The sequence below is a fragment of the Tinamus guttatus genome, unplaced genomic scaffold (genome assembly GCF_059628265.1).
Source record: "Tinamus guttatus ecotype Peru unplaced genomic scaffold, ASM5962826v1 Tinamus_guttatus_pri_ptg000106l, whole genome shotgun sequence".
Classification (NCBI taxonomy): domain Eukaryota; kingdom Metazoa; phylum Chordata; class Aves; order Tinamiformes; family Tinamidae; genus Tinamus; species Tinamus guttatus.
The window spans coordinates 747,271-762,969 of NW_028288640.1; the positions used below are offsets into that span (position 1 = coordinate 747,271).

The 15,699-nt window shown below is 52.5% G+C and overlaps 1 protein-coding gene across 1 annotated transcript; it reads right to left on the bottom strand.

Annotated features, from left to right (window-relative positions):
* Nucleotides 1-304: 304 nt before the first annotated feature.
* LOC148595392 (olfactory receptor 14A16-like) lies at nucleotides 305-1,240 on the bottom strand. The gene has a single exon (XM_088520951.1). The coding sequence runs from the start codon at nucleotides 1,238-1,240 to the stop codon at nucleotides 305-307; it is 936 nt and encodes a 311-aa protein (XP_088377077.1).
* Between the last annotated feature and the right edge of the window lie 14,459 nt (nucleotides 1,241-15,699).

Here is a 15,699-nt window from a genome sequence, read left to right on the forward strand (position 1 = left end):
AAAGCAACAAGCATCTTTCAGACTGAACGTCATGGAGCAATTCTTGGCACCAGCTTTGGAAGAAGAGCCCAGTCCACAAGATCCACTGAAAACATACCCTTTAATTAGGGGAACAACAGCTCTGACACAATGATAGACACATTTAAAGAATACCTCTGGGTCAGAAAGACGTGGTTAACACCTCTGGAGAAGTGGGATGAATCCAGAAACTTGTGCACAAACCTCATTATTAAAGCAAGAATGCCAAAATCACAGGAGTTGTCTGAAAGAAATTAGATATCACTTGAGTAGAAGGATGGGCACCTTACTGCTGCTGAAATAATACCAATTGAATCATTTTTTTCAGTGCATCCCTGAGTTCCTTGTTTCTCATGCTATATATGAGAGGGTTCAGTGCTGGAGGCAGAACTGAGTACAGAACAGCTACAACCAGATCCAGAGCTGGGGCAGAAAAGGAGGAGGGCTTCAGGTAGGCAAACATTGCTGTGCTGACAACCATACAGACCACAGCCAGGTGCGGGAGGCACATGGAAAAGGCTTTGTGCTGGCCCTGCTCTGACGGGATGCTCAGCACAACTCTGAAGATCTGCACGTAGGACACCACAATGAAAACAAAACACCCAAAAGCTAAACAAAAACTAACCGCCAGAAGCCCAACTTCCCTGAGGTAGGAGTGTGAGCAGGAGAGCTTGAGGATCTGAGGGATCTCACAGAAGAACTGCTCCACCACATTGCCTTGGCATAGTGGTATGGAAAATGTGTTCCCAGTGTGCAGCAGAGCATTGAGGAAACCACTGCCCCAGGTAGCTGCTGCCATTTTGACACAAGCTCTGCTGTCCATGAGGGTCCCGTAGTGCAGGGGTCTGCAGATGGCAACGTAGCGGTCATAGGCCATGACTGTGAGGAGAGAACACTCTGCTGACATGAGAAAGGCAAACATAAAGACCTGTGTAGCACATCCTGAGTAGGAAATGGCTCTGGTGTCCCACAGGGAATTGGCCATGGCTTTTGGGACAGTGGTGGAGATGAAACCGAGGTCAAGGAAGGAAAGGTTGAGGAGGAAGAAGTGCATGGGGGTGTGGAGGTGGTGGTCACAGGCTACGGCTGTGATGATGAGGCCGTTGGCCAGGAGGGCAGCCAGGTAGATGCCCAGGAAGAGCAAGAAGTGCAAGAGCTGCAGCTCCCGCGTGTCTGTGAATGGCAGTAGTAGAAAGTCAGCAGGAGAGCTGTTGTTGGGCATTTTGCCCCCAGTCTTTGGGGACTGTCCAAAAAAAAAGAGAAGACATTGAGAAGTTAGTAATAACTTTTCAAGAAAAAAAAAAAAAACCTCTCTAGTTGCTCATTTTTCATACATCCTCCCCCCATGCACTCTCACACTGCCTCTGTCTTTACTGAGAGGATCTTTTTCTCAGTACTTTGCTTGAGTTCTGCTTTGCACTGGCTGAGTGTGCTGTGAGGAGCAGGGACCTCAGCCCCTGGACTCCAGGGGGTCTGTCCTGCTGTACAGCACTGGGAATCAGGGAACAGAGGTGATGAGCTTGACCATTCACCATTTCTGTCAGGTGAAGTCCACTCAAGACATCAACGAGCCCTTCAGCATCTTCTCTCCCAAATATAAAGAGGGTGGTTTGAGGAACAGAGTTTCATGGAATTGTTCAATATTTTTTATTTGATTGGATCTGTGCTTGTCACCCCTGGGGAGTGTGCTTCAAAATAGACCTCTTTGGCATTTCTACTGAGTCCAGAGACGAAATCATCCACTGTCGTTATGTGCAGATTAGGGACATCTCATTTGTCTCTTAGACTATTTCCCAGCTGTTCTATGCTGGAGGATGATCACACTCCTCTACTATCCTAACAGGAGATCAGACCTTGCAGAGGGCAGAGGAGTTCCATTTCACAACGCAGATTTTCAATTTCTCTCCCTTTCTCCATACACTTAAGAGAGTCTCCTCACTCCCCTTCTTGCCAAGAGCACACAGGGCTCTTTTCAGCTGCCCATAGACAGATTCTCCCCAACACCTCCATACCCTCAGCATCTCTGCAGCTTCCTCACGGGTCTCTCTTAGCAGTGAGGATGGGCTCTCCTTAAGGGAGATACAGCTCATTTCCCAGCCCTGTGCACTGCATTTCATGGAGCTGCACAGGACAGAAGGGGGATGGAAAACCTCCTTCCCGGCAGACCCCTCTGTTCCACAGCTTGCAACATCAGCACCTGAACTGCAGCAGAAAACACCCAACCCCAGAAAGCTGAAAGCAGGAACAGGAGCATCCTGGACAGGAGGGGAAACAAGGAGCAAGACCATGATGCTGCTACCAAGGCAGGCAAGGAGAGGCACAGAGAGACATCCTGGAAAGCCTTCACCGTACGCAGCTGGGCATGTCACCTCGCAGATGGTGACAGTACAGAGCAGTGACTCTGAGCCCCTTGGTGGGGCAGCAGGAAATGGGCCCGTGGCAGGAGAGATGCCCCTGGATATGGATGGAGGTCTGGCTGCAGAGGAGGCAGCTCCTGCCCTGCACTTCCTGCCCCTTCCCTGCCCATCTCTGCTGCCTGGAGCTGTCCCTGCCGGCAGCTCTTCCTCTGTCCCTGTGTCTTGTCCCTGCCATGGCTCACAGATCCCGTATCACCCTCCATGTGTTCAGCTCTGCCCTACAGAAACCTCCTGGCTCTGTGGCCACAGGTTGTAATGACTAGGTCACATAAAGTCCTCCGAAGCCACAATGATGATGGTGATGCTGTCTGTAATCTAAGGTGGGGTGAAGTGGCTTGCTGAGGTTTCTCCAGACCTCTTAATCCCTCACTGCCCTAATCCCTGCCAGGTGTCTCTCCTCTCAGGCAGAGCTTCTCCCTGGAGGCCCATGGGGAGCTCCCCAGGCAGGCTGAGCGCTGCCCCTCGCAGGCTGCAGAGTCACTGCCCCGGGCGCACAGCAGGCGCAGGGACACTGCTCTGAAGAACAGACCTGGCTGCACTCCCTGCCTTCACCGCCCTGCAACGTCCCTGCGAGAAGGAAGCAGGATGCTCTGTCCCTGTGACAGTGGCAGGGAACGCCTGCCCTGCAGCATCTCCTCAGCCTGCTATGCCCTCAATAATCCAGGAGAGAGACTATTAAAAACCCAGTGCATAATGACATAGACTGGGAGCAGAAGTCCCCTTCAGAAAGCTCAACAGCATTGCCCTGCAGCCAGACACTCACCATGCAAACAGCTGTGAAGATTTTGCCGTGCACTGAGTTCTGCTCTGTTCCCCTTGCTCCAAACCACCGTTCATCCCTCGCTGCCTTCTCTCTTCTGCTGTCCGCAGCAGCAGGCAGTGCCCGCAGCCCTGCTGCTCTTGGCACAGGAGCTGCTCCTGCACTCGGCTGTCTCTGGGCAGTGCTGCCAGGCTGCCACGAGCTGCCTCCGTTCCAGGAGCCTGGCCCCGCTCAGGAGCAGAGGCCCAGCTGAACTCACCAATTTCTCTGTCCCTTGTGCTCCCTCCTCCAGGGAAAAGTTCACTTCAATAAACTAAAATAATCACCTGTTGTCCTTTGCTAATGATTGGAGAGAGATTATTCCAACATGGCAATTTATTGCATCAAAGGATGACTATCTATGAAAGTTGGAAATACCCCACTCTGGAAGCCTCATTTCACATCCCTTAACTAGACAGAAGACCGAGGAGTGGACAAATAGGGAGTTAATTGACAGATGGTCCAGGTGCTGATTCAGAAATATCAATCTGGGCAGTACATGTCTAGGCCTGGATCTGAAGTTGTATTCGGATCCCTCCTCTAAACTCCACAAATACAGCAATGGCGGGATTCCCCTTGCCAAAATTGAAGTGAGCAGAGCACAGAGATCTGCCCACGAGCTCCTTGTCAAAGCTCCACCACAATCACTGGAGATGCAGGGTGAGAGTCAGCAGTTCCCCCAGAAGCACCTGGTGACAGCAGAAGAGACTGAGGAGGTGCAAGGCGTGTGTCAGTGCCTGCTTGCTCTGATGGAGCTACTAGGAGACCTGCATGATCCTACAGCACGAGTTGGGGAATTGGCCGTCTTGGCCATCTGAAATGAACCCAGATGCCAACTATGACAACAGCGACACTCCCCATGAAGCTGAGGTATGGGAAGATTGCAGGATTAACCAACAGCTCTTGTAATTCAGTGAAGTGCCTTGATTTGATGTCACAGAAAAGTGCTGTCAGGGCCCTGTCTGATGCCTGGGGTGTCCAGCACAACCACATGTCTCCAGCAGATACAGCAGATCACCTACAGGAAAACCATGTCCCCTTGGGAGTGATTGCTGGGCAAGAGTCCCAGGGCATCCTGGTTCATCCTGTACCCAAACAAAGACATTCCAGCACTGGCTGTAGGGAAAGCCCATCCCATCTACATCCAGGGTGCTGCATAAGTGGGAGGCATCCTCATCCTGCCTCGTCTCTGCTCCAGGCCCTGCAGTCTCAAACCCTTCTAGCTCTTCTCCCCTGAACTATTCTTTATCCCACCACATGACATGAACAGGTAACGGGCTAATGAGGACCTCTGGGTGGCTGCATCAAAGGCTGTCAAGGCCCATGGACATCTTCAGTGGCACCTTGTTCTTCCTGAACCAGCGTTAGGTACAGGAGAGAGTGCCCGTTGGTCTGTTTTGTGTGAGAGGAAATGCCCATGGTCAGGAATACGTGTTCCCTCGCTGGAGAAGCTCCTGCCTGGTTATCTTGGCCCAGGTCTCCTTCCCCACCATCCTCATGCTCTCCATGCAGGTCCCATCCCTGCCGCCCGCCTCTCCCTCCAGCCTCACTGCTCACCTCCCTCGTGCAGTCCTGCACTCCATGGATCCCATCCATGGACGAGGAGCAGCCATTCGCCTGCTGCTCCTTCTCCATCTCCAGGACTCGCTCTGGGGACAGCCCTGCACGGCCAGCGCATTTCCAGCCTGTTCTCTACACAGACAGACACGTCCTCACAGTCCGTGTCACAGCCCTGTCCTCTGATCAGATGCTCACACTGAGGGGACCTCACAGGCCCTTGGCTGGGGCTGGTCCTGCTGCTGGACAATCCCGCATGGGGCAGCAGTGACCTCACAATGTGCCCTGGAACCTTCAACTGGCTCTGGCCTATTAGCAGCAGGGACAGAGGTGACGTCACAAGAAACCTCAGCAACCCAGAGCTTCCTGATGGCATCAGGTCTACAGTGAAGGATGTGACCTCACTGTCACCATCAGAGCCATATCTCTGCTTTTGGCCTATCAGGATCAGGCACAGCAGTGACCCCACTATTAATATCCAGGCCATGTCCCTGCTGCTGGCCTATCAGGGACTGGCACAGCAGTGACCTCACTAACAACATTCAGGCCATGGGCCTGCTGCTGGCCTACCAGGTCCCAAGGCAGAAAGGCCAACACAACCAACATCCAAACCATGGGCGTTTTCTGCCTGGTCTCCACTGGACACTGAGGTGACATCACAACAGCCTAAGAGCCCCCTCTGGCCTATCCAGAGCAATAGGTGTCCTCAGAGTCACAAGTTTGAGTCTATCAGCTACTCAGGCAGAAAGGACCTCCGAGTACAAAGGGCAGCCATGGCCCTGCTGCTGGCATGTCACGTTCTCACACAGAAGGGACCCTGTCATTGGTCCCAGGAACATGGACAAGGTTGTTCTCCAGGGTGTGCTTGCTCCTGCAGTGCTTTCCCAGGAGAGGGTCTAGGGAAGAGCAGTGCCCTGGCCCCAGACAAGTCACCACCTGTGGAGGTCAACCTAAGGTCAGTAGCAAAGAATGTCCCCTCGGCAGATGGGGGGCTGAGCAGGAGAGGCAGGAGCTGCAGCCACCTGGCCAGCACATGATCAAGTAGCTCACTGGACAGCCTCACGTGTGATCAGTGCGTGATCATCTGGTTGATGGGTCGGTTGGGTTTGGGGCTTAACATGCTGCCAGGCAGGGCAGGGGCTGTCTCCGGGGTCAGAAGCTCTATAAATTGTGCTTAAATAAAGGTCTTTGGTTTCACAACACTGAAGACCATAATTGATTCAGACACTGCGAATGGCATCCGAAGCTGGGGCAAGAACATAGGGGAAGCTCACAAAGCCCAAACCCGGCAGCGTAGCCCAGCCGAACCAGGAACGGAGCAGGAAGAACTCCAGTGTGCACCCATCGCCTAATTAGAGGACAGCATCCTGGGAACCACGGGAGGCGGAATGTCTCAAGGGCAGAAACGCAGCCTGGACGCACTGCAGCGCGTGGTGCATGAAGAGAACCGGCAGGTTTCCAGGAAGGATTTAGTCACTCTACTAGAATGGATTCGGGAGAAGGTACCTACTTTCCCGAAGGAAGGCACACTCCAGCGAGAGGTGTAGGAAGAACTCGGAAAGGGCCTTAAGGAGGCGATGGTGGATGGTGATACAGCCGTAGTAAAACATGTGAGCACCTGGTGGCAGATCATGGTCACCTTAAAAACGGCCTGGGATCTTCAGGGGGACAAAAGCAATCAGCCACGTGCAGCAGCACCGTCAGCACCACCATACGCTGGGGCGGCTGATCCTCCGTGCGACCATCCGTTCGACCCAGGCCCCAGGGACCCAGAGAAGGAACATGATTTACACCCTCAGACCCACATAACGAGGTTACAAAAGGGGATCGAGGGTCGAATCACTGGAAATGTTTAGCAGAGAGGCAGTTCAGCGGGGGAACTTAGAAATATTAACAGCTATGCCGGTCATGTGTGCGTCAGCGGTGCATTTCACTGAGAAAAACTAAAAGGAAGAGGCAGGGAAGTGTTTTCAATGTGGAGAGAATGGCCATCTCAAGAAAAACTGCCCCAAAGGCCGAGAGGCGGAGGCAAGCCAGCTCCAGCTCGCTTATTCACGTGCCGTATGGGTCATTGACAGATCCACTTCGAGTGCTGGAATGGATCTTTTTACCTCATGGACAGTCAAAAAGAAATTATCACCGTGACAGAAGAATATGCACAGTTAATTCAGAGAGCAAGAATGCACTTAAGAATGTTAAACAGCAGCGATCCAAGGTTCATTTATCTTCCTGCAACAAAGGAAAATTTGCAATGGTTATTAGCAGAACATTTACCCATGCAGGTGGCTTTAGCAGACTTTGCAGGACAGATGAACATTCACTATCCCCTGCATATGTTGTGGTCAGAACTTCCTAACATTCCCTTATTAGCAAGGTCTCTTTGGCAGCAAACTCCTCTTTCAGGTATTACTGTCTTCACAGATGGATCAGGGCGAACTAAAAAGGCTGCCATTGCCTAGAAAACGTCAGTGGACGCAGAGCGGCAAACTGAGGTTCAAGCCAAAGTACCAGGCTCCACACAGCTGGTGGACTGGTAGCTGCAACCATGGCTTTTTAAAAATTCACAACTCTAAATCTTAATGTTGGAACAGATTCCTTAAATGTCAAAGGCCTGTTGAGGCGCTTGGAGTGAGCTATGGTTTGAGAGGTTGCCAATCCTTTGCTGATGGTCCAATTGTGAAATTTATGGACTTTGTTAAATAGCTGAGCCAATCCCTGCTTTATTACTCACGCACGGTCACATACTGGGGAGAAAAGTCGGGATGTGTGTAAGCACTGGTTAAGATGTTTTGCAGTCATGGGTGTTCCAAAAATGATAAAAACAGACAATGGGCCTGTGTATGGTGCTGTGCAAACCCAGGACTTCCTTAAACAATGGGGCGTTCAACATATCTTCGATATTCCTCATTCTCCTACTGGGCAGGCAGTTATTGAACATTCGCACCAGACCCTAAAAAATATGTTAATTAAACAGAGACGGGGAGCTCAGAGAGATGGCCCCCAAGAAAGTTTGGATAGAGCTTTATATGTGTTTAAGTTTTTAAATCGTAACATAGCAGGTGAGCAGATGAGCAGGCGAGTTACTCAACACTTTGGCCAACGGTCAGAAAATTTACAGCCAAGATCCCAAGTTACCACAAAAGATCTAGTTACAGGGAAGTGGGAAGGTCCAAAAGACTTAGTAACTTGGGGGAGGGATTATGCTTTTGTTTTGACAGACAGGAAACCAAGATGGGTCCCATTACGATTTGTGCGGCCCTGGCTTTCCTCAGCAACTGTGCAGCCTTTGTCCCAAACTGGGTCAAACAGCCAAGAAACATATGGGTAACGTTAGCCATGTCAACAACAGACAATCCCTTTCAAACATGTTTAATAGGAGTATTTTCTTGGTTAAGACATTTTGGGCTTTGGAAAATGCAAATTGTAAAGTTTTTGATTATTAGGTTAATTGTATTTTGCTTGTTGTTAATTGTCTACCTTGTCTGTTATCATGTGTACAATGGTTAATTGTATGATCAATCAATCAAGTGGTGACCGCTCAAATAAAAGCTAAATAAGGAAGGGGGAGATGTGGAGGTCAGCCTAACGTCAGCAGCAAAGAATGTCTTGTGGGCAGGTGGGGGGCTGAGCAGGAAAGGCGGGAGCTGCAGCCCCATGGCCAGCACATGATCAAGAAGATCCTTGGATGGCCTCGTGCATGACCAGTGCATGATCATCTTGTTCATTGGTTTGTGGGGTTTCTGGGCTCCATGTGCTGCCAGGCAGGATGGGGGCTGTCTCTGGGGTCAGGAGCTCTATAAGTTGCATTTATGTTAAGGTCTTTGGTTTCACAACACCAAAGTCTGTGAATCCTTCATACGCTGCAGATTTTCCATTGTCCATCTTTTCCCTGCTGTCTCCCATGCAATTAATGTGGCTTTCCAAGAAAATCCTGCTGCTCTGTGCCCTCCACAAGGTATTTGTGCACAGCATGAAGATCTCTCCTGGCCTTCTCTGGTCTAGGCTGAACAAACATCCCTCTTCCAGCCTCTTCTTACCTGCATCATGCTCCAGCCCCTGACCAACTTCTCGTCCCTGTGCTGAACTCCTTCCCGTTTGTTCATTTCCTTGCAGAACTGGAGAGCCCAAATGGGATCTGGTATAGAGGCATGGTGTCCACTGTGCCAAAAAGAGCGATAGAACACGCATGTGGCCCCACTGGCTGTGCCCTCCCAAATAAAAATCCATGAGGGTGGCCAAACTATGGCACAGGGACCCAAAAGGCCTCCCCTTGCTGACCACTAAGGCACTGAGCTGAGATGTGGGTGCCCTTGGCCACCACCAGGACATACCCCTGGGAGTCCCTATGGCAACGGCCAGGGCTTTGTGGTGGGGGTGGCATCATGTCCCCAAGGCCATTGTGATGGGGCGATGCCCATGGCAACCAAGGCTGTGTTAGGCCGGAGCACCACCCTTGGGGTCGCACTCTGAGGAGAGCAGCTCCAGCAGAAGGAGCAGCTCGTGTTGGTCCCCAGAGCAGCAAGTCCCCGGGGGAGCAAGTGCCCTGGAGATGGAGAAGGAGAGGCAGGCGAACGCCTGCTCCCAGCCCTGCAGTGGGCGTCCTGCCAGGAGCAAGTGCACAAGGAAGGTGAGTGCTGGGGCTGGAGGGGGAGGCTGACAGCAGGGATGGGAGCTGCATGGAGAGCACAAGCATGGGGGTTCAAGCCAGCCAGGTGTGACCTTCTCCGTCCAGGGGCTGCTTCTTCCTGGCTGTGGGGATTTTCTCAAACACAAAGCATGACTGGGGTGCTCCAAGGCCCATATGGATCCTGGGAGCCCTGTGAGAAGGGCCAGAGAGCCTCTTTGGACCACGTGTAGGGCTGTTCTCGACCATGAGCTTCCCTTCCACATGGGGCTGGGACATCCCATCCCGCAGGGGCTGCTTGTAGCAACACAACCCTCTCCATCATGTGCCTCCTTCTTCCCACATGTGGGCAAGCAGGAGCCGCACGCAGCGAGGCAACGCAGGCAGACCCTGACTTCGTCCCCACAAAAGGACAGGCGGCCTTTGCTGTCTGACCCCCAGGGCTTTGAAGATGCTGATCAGGCCATCGCAAAGGTACAGAGCTGAGCAGTGAGGCCGGCAAAGGCCCTGCCTGACCGCTGCCCTTCTCAAGACGACTCCTGTGATGCTCAGGGAGACCCTGCCCAGCAGGGCTGGGCTAACAGCGGAGGTGCCACATCTGCCTCCCAAACCACCGCGCACTGCCAGGGCAGCCAGCCAGGCACATGGAGGCCTGGAGGCTCCTGCATGTAAAACACCAGGGTCTACAGGGAAAAAGAAGCTGCCTGCTCCAGAAAAGCCTTGCAGAGCTTCTGCCAGGTGCAGGACCAATGCCATCGATACGGAAGATGTGGCCAGGAGACTGGTGGACATAGTGATGAAGGGATTAGAGACAGTGGCAATAACTTGCAGGGAAGCTGCTGCCAGGGAAGCTTCGGGGGCTGCTGGGGGTGCTGCGATGTCTCTGGAGTGCGGGAAGAGACTGGAAGAGTCCATGTCTCTTGATTTGCCTGCCCTTCAAAAAGCCAAGCGAGATGCTGGTGTTCCCCACCGGGCAGTTCCAGAGCATGGCCACTGCTTGCCTGAGGCCGGACCTGGGCCTTGAAGGCTGGGAAAAACAAGGATGGTGCCAGAAGTGTGGTGCTTATCCCAGTGCGTCCTTGATGCAGAGGCAGGTGTAGGCTGAGGACCCTCTGTTTAGGTGTGCAGGTAGTGGCGTGCTGCAGTGCTTTGCTCCCAGACCCCAACCTGCCACCCCAGGGTCCTGCTGGGAGAGCAGAGGGAGGACTGTTGGTTTCCCTGTTCTCTTCTTGGAGCATCCTGGTGCGACCCAGGGGTTCTCACAGTTTCATGGTTTCTGTCAGCTGCTGTTCAGGATTGCAGTTTTTGATCGTCTTGATGATTACCTGAGTCTTTGGGATTTGAGTCACTCTGATGGAATATGTTATCTTCTCAGTCCTTTTAAGGCTTTCTCCTGAAGCTGGACCCTCATTACATCTTCCCATCGCAGACCCTAGTCCATTGTGATCCCTCATACAAACTGGTAGTTAAACAAAGCAGTCAGAGCCATTTCTGCACTTTGTGGATATGCAGACACTTGCAGACAGGGAGATATCCCCTCACAAGAATCAGGCCTCTCGTGGTGATGGATGGCTCTGAGCCCTGGCACCCTGCATCTCCCACACTTTTGATCCTGGGTGTCTCAGGACAGGCCCACACAGTACATCACTGCTGTCCAGGCTCCTGTATGGAGCCTGTAAGTCACTGCCGTGCCTCAGGAGCTGAATTTTGACTTGTTCACAAGTCGGTGAGATGACCATCTCCCCACTCCCCTACTGCTGAAGCTTCCAACGACCAACATTTCTCTTTCTGTAGTGTTTGCACAGTCCTGGAGCAAATCTTGAAGAAGGGAGACTGCATCCCTCTTAAAGCTTTCAGATATGTGGCATTCCAGACACTGAAAAGCAAAACACGCCTTTCCTCCTTTCTTTCGGTTGCCTATTCATCCTCTAGCATCCTATCTTTGGCACAGCAAGGCGCACTCTGCACCCTGGGGTCTTTCCCCATTCTCTCCCCTGTCTCCTCTGTGTCTGCTCGATGCACTAGGATCATGGTAAGTATTGGTTTAGGGAGCTCCCCTGAAGCCATGAGAAGCTGCAGAGCTCAAGGCCTGATGGAGGAAGTCTGGAACGTGGATGTTTCCCCTGCCCCCTCCTGCTCCCATCTTAAGGGTCCAGGAGGGTCCAGTGCTTTTGGTGTTGGGGACTGAGTTTCCTTTGACATCTCCAAGTCCTTCTTTGGGTTGCTCTGAGCAGCCAGGAAAATCCTTCTTCTCTAGGGTCTTGCATCAAGGCCTTTTCCCTACTTTTGTAGAGAAGCGTAGGCAGGTCTGGGATCTCCAAAAGCAGCATGGTCCACATCATGACCCAGGACCCCCAGGAGCTGTATGGCTCTTCCATTCCCACATGTTGTGCTTAAACTGACAATTTCTAACACCATCTTTAAAGACCACGAGTCGGCCATTGTAGAACCGCAGTATTGTCACTCCCCCTCTTACTCTCTGTTCACTCCAGGACCCAGCTCCTGGTTTGCACTTCAGTGCTTTAAAGGTTGCTCTGTCTTTCAGGAAGGCTGTCCCTTATAGAAAGGGAACCTCATTGTTGACATGCTGGGCTTAGTCTAAACTCAAAGAGCACAATTATTATTTATGAAATTATTTCAAGCTTTATTTCTGTTTCTTTGCAATTAAGAAAAACCCTGTGTTTGTTTGCAGCTAGTTCTCTAAGGAAAGCAGTTGGCAGCTGCAGCAGATGAGCTCTAACTTTCAGTTGCTGATTTCAGTAGAACAGAGAAGCTTCTAACAGGAGTGATGCAAGTCCCAGGTGGCTGATGTGAGAAATGACAGGTTGGGGAGGGAAGGAAGAGTGTCCATACAGTGCTTGAGCTCTGGGACACTGGTTCTTCTAGATGTCCAGACTTCATTGGGAGACATTCTGGATTGATTGGACAGAATATTGCTGTTGATTACTCTGAAAGCTGGATGTTAATAGTAACAATAAAAACCTGTAAAATCAGAAATACTTGTATATTATTGATGTTTTCACCTTCCAGCTACAGTCCCTAAACCTCTCCAATTAGTCATGCAAGCCTAGACAAAAATTGCAGGGGGAGACATGGTTTGTGAGAGCTTTTTGTATTTTAATGAGCCCCATGGTATATTTCATGCTGAATCCATGAACCTCAGTTACTGAGAAGGGAATTCAAAGGCAAGATCAACCCCCAACATTTTGTTGAGTTTTAATGGGTCCCATTGATAGTTGTTAGCAGTGAAGTGTCTCCAGGGGCTGATTAGAGCAGAAAATTGTCATCACTGATAACAGGTAGGCAGAGGAAATGTGAGGGGGCTCTGATGCCACATTAACCCTTGAGGTGTTTTATCAGGCAAAATGTCCAAGCTCGGCCACTGAGCTTCTGGGAAAGGAGATCCTTTGTCCTACATGTTTTCCAGGTCCTCTTGGGGACAGTGTGTTGGTGGGGTGTACAGTGCTCAGTGCAGGACAATGATATGACACCTTTCGGGGTGTCGGCAAGAGGGACACTGAGGCCCAGTGTCTCCTGACAGGCCTTGGTGGCAGAGACAACAGCCATAGCCAAGAAGATGCTGACCTGCTCTGGTGTCTTTGAGCCTTGACAGTGCCTTTGTCTGTCTCCACTAGAGCCTGTCCTATGCTGTCTCATGCCTGCAGCCGTGTCCATGCAGCCTGTAGACACCCACCCTGCTTCCCCACTTTGCTCTCACACGGGATCTCCTTCCCTTCACTGTTTTCTCTGCATCCCCACTGGCTGTTCCTTCCCAAGCCATGGGATGATCCTTGACTCCTCCTGGGTGTCCTGTTGCACCACGGCACCAGCCTTCAGGTGTCATTTCTTCATCCTTATGTCCAGTCTGAAATTCTCTAACCTGGGGAATTTTTGGGTTGTTTTGGCTATTCATACTGCCTCCCACTACCAAGCAAAGCTCCTGGCAGTACCACAGTGTGGGGAAGAATATAACCTTGTCTGTCAGGACAGATAGAAACTTGAGGAACTGAGGACAGGGCTGAGGGGAAGGGCCTTGGTGCTACGAGGGATGCCATATGAGGCAGTGGTGCAGGGTCATGTGAATAATGCCAGCTGCCTGTGGGGCTGCATTAGTAGTAGCATGGCTAACCAGAGGAGGGGAGCTGTTATCTGCCTCCAAGGGGGACTTTTCCTGAAGGCAGTGGTGGCACTCAACTTTGGGGGAGCATGTATGAAACCCAGGTGTCCTAGGCGGTTGCCAACTAATTCCAAGGGCCCCATTTTCCTGTTGGTTCCCTCTTAAATATGCTAGGAATGTGGTGGTTTTGCTGGATACCTCAGGCATCTGACACGTCCGAGTAGACCTGTTTTCCTTGCATGAAGTCAAGTGTCTGCACAGAATCATGCAAGCTCTTTGCAATGGACATGGATCTCCTCATTGCTCTGTCAGAACAAGTGGACATTTGCACCTGTCTTGGAGCAGCTCTGTCCAACGTGGATTGCCTCCCCCTTGGAAAAAGTCCAAAGGGGCGAGTGTGTGTGCACAGCTGATTCACTTCTCCCAGTGACTGCAGTGGGAGCTCAGAAAACCAGCTCCCATACAGGCAGCCGTTTTGTGCACCCCAGCAGCTGGACAAAGGGAATCCTCCTCTGAGTTTGTGGAGTGCACAAGAGCAAACTGAATCCTCCCGCGCTCCTGGAGCCTCTCAATGGGCATTAGCTGTACTGCTGAACTGCTCTGAATCACCTCCTGAAGCATGAGGGTATTAACTCCCTTCTTGACCCTGTGCAAGTGTTCTGAGTTCTTACGGGATGGAAGCAGAGGCTTCAACAGCAGGACATGTCCACTCTCCTAGACAACCATCCTATGATGAGGCCAGCTGCATGCTGGATTTGTTCCACGGACTCTCTCTCTTTACATCAGTGGACCTTTGCCAGGGATGACCTTGCTGCCTTGCAGGAACTGTCAGCCCTGGAGCCCCAGAAATGCCTGGAGGCTGCACAGGGGACAGAAAATGTCCCATCTGCAGCTGGGTCCCTGCTCCTGAGCTGGGCCTGGCTCCTGGGGCTGCGGGAGCCCATGGCAACCTGGCAGGCACTGCAGAGAGACAGCTCTGCCCAGGAGCAGCTCCTCATAAAGGAGCACCAAGACTCAGGGCACTGCCCGCAGGCACCAGGCTGGGATGAGTCGCTCCTAAGTGAAAGACAGTTGGGAATGGGAGGACGGCTGAGCTCACTGCAGGCAGAAACCTCCCCAGCCCTTGACATGGTAAGTCTCTGGCTGCAGGGCTACACTGCTGCGGTTCCTGGAGGGATCTTCTGAACCTGGCGCCTTCAGCAGCTGATTGGATTTGTCGGGGTGGCTCTCCCAGCTTCTCCTGCTTGGAGCTGGTCGTGCTTTAGAGCAGGGACTCCCAGCCACACATTCAGAGGGGTCACGGCTGCCTTCGCCCACCCCTCAGCCTGCAGATACAGCCAGCATCCCCTCCCCGGCCTCAGCAAGGTTTGTCTCACCTGCTCTTTTGCACCTGCAAACACGGAGGTGCCCTGGGCAGGGTCCTGCCCCTGGCAGGTGTCCACAGGGCAGAGCTGAGCACCCAGCGGGTGCGAATGGGTCTGGAACACGGACAGGGCAGAGACGTGGAGACAGAGAAGCAGCTCTGCAGGGACGGCTCCAGGCAATGGAATCATGGTGAGAGGAAAGTGCCTCCTGCAGCGCCCCTTCCCACCAGCACAGTCCTCTGCACTCCAGGCCATGGGGGCCAGGGCAGGAGTTGTCCCAGAGCAGCCAGATGTCCAGGAGAGGAGACACATCTGAGTGCCCCTCTGTCCCTGCCAGGCCCTGCCTCCCTCGGCACAGCTATCATGGTGTTACTCCATGATCCCGCCTGCCCACGCTGCCCTTCTCCTTCCCTTGGACTCTCTGGGCAGGGGGTTTCTGATGCAGGTCAGACACTGGCCCTGTGGGTCCTGCCATGCAGAGGGGTCCTGGACTGTGAGGTGCCCAAGTGCCCTCCAAGCTGTGGGGCTCAGGGCAGTGTGGTTGGAGAAGCTTGGAATCAGTGATGTCTCTCATCAGGACACCCCATCCTTAGGACGTCCCGCCATCTCCCTGGGTGCCTTTCTGGGATGCAAGCTGCCCTCCGGAAGAGCTCAGCTCCCCCGTTACAGCAGGTGCTGTCTGGGTGCCCCAGGGAGAAGCCTCCTGGAATCTGAGGTCACAGAATCGCTGCAGGGAGGTGGATGTGGGCAGCTGGCAGGAGCCCAAGGTGTTGCTGGCTCCAAGGGGAGGGTGGAAATCTGCC

Excerpts from the sequence above, each read along its gene's own strand:
- LOC148595392 (XM_088520951.1), bottom strand. The coding sequence starts at position 1,240 with ATGCCCAACAACAGCTCTCCTGCTGACTTTCTACTACTGCCATTCACA.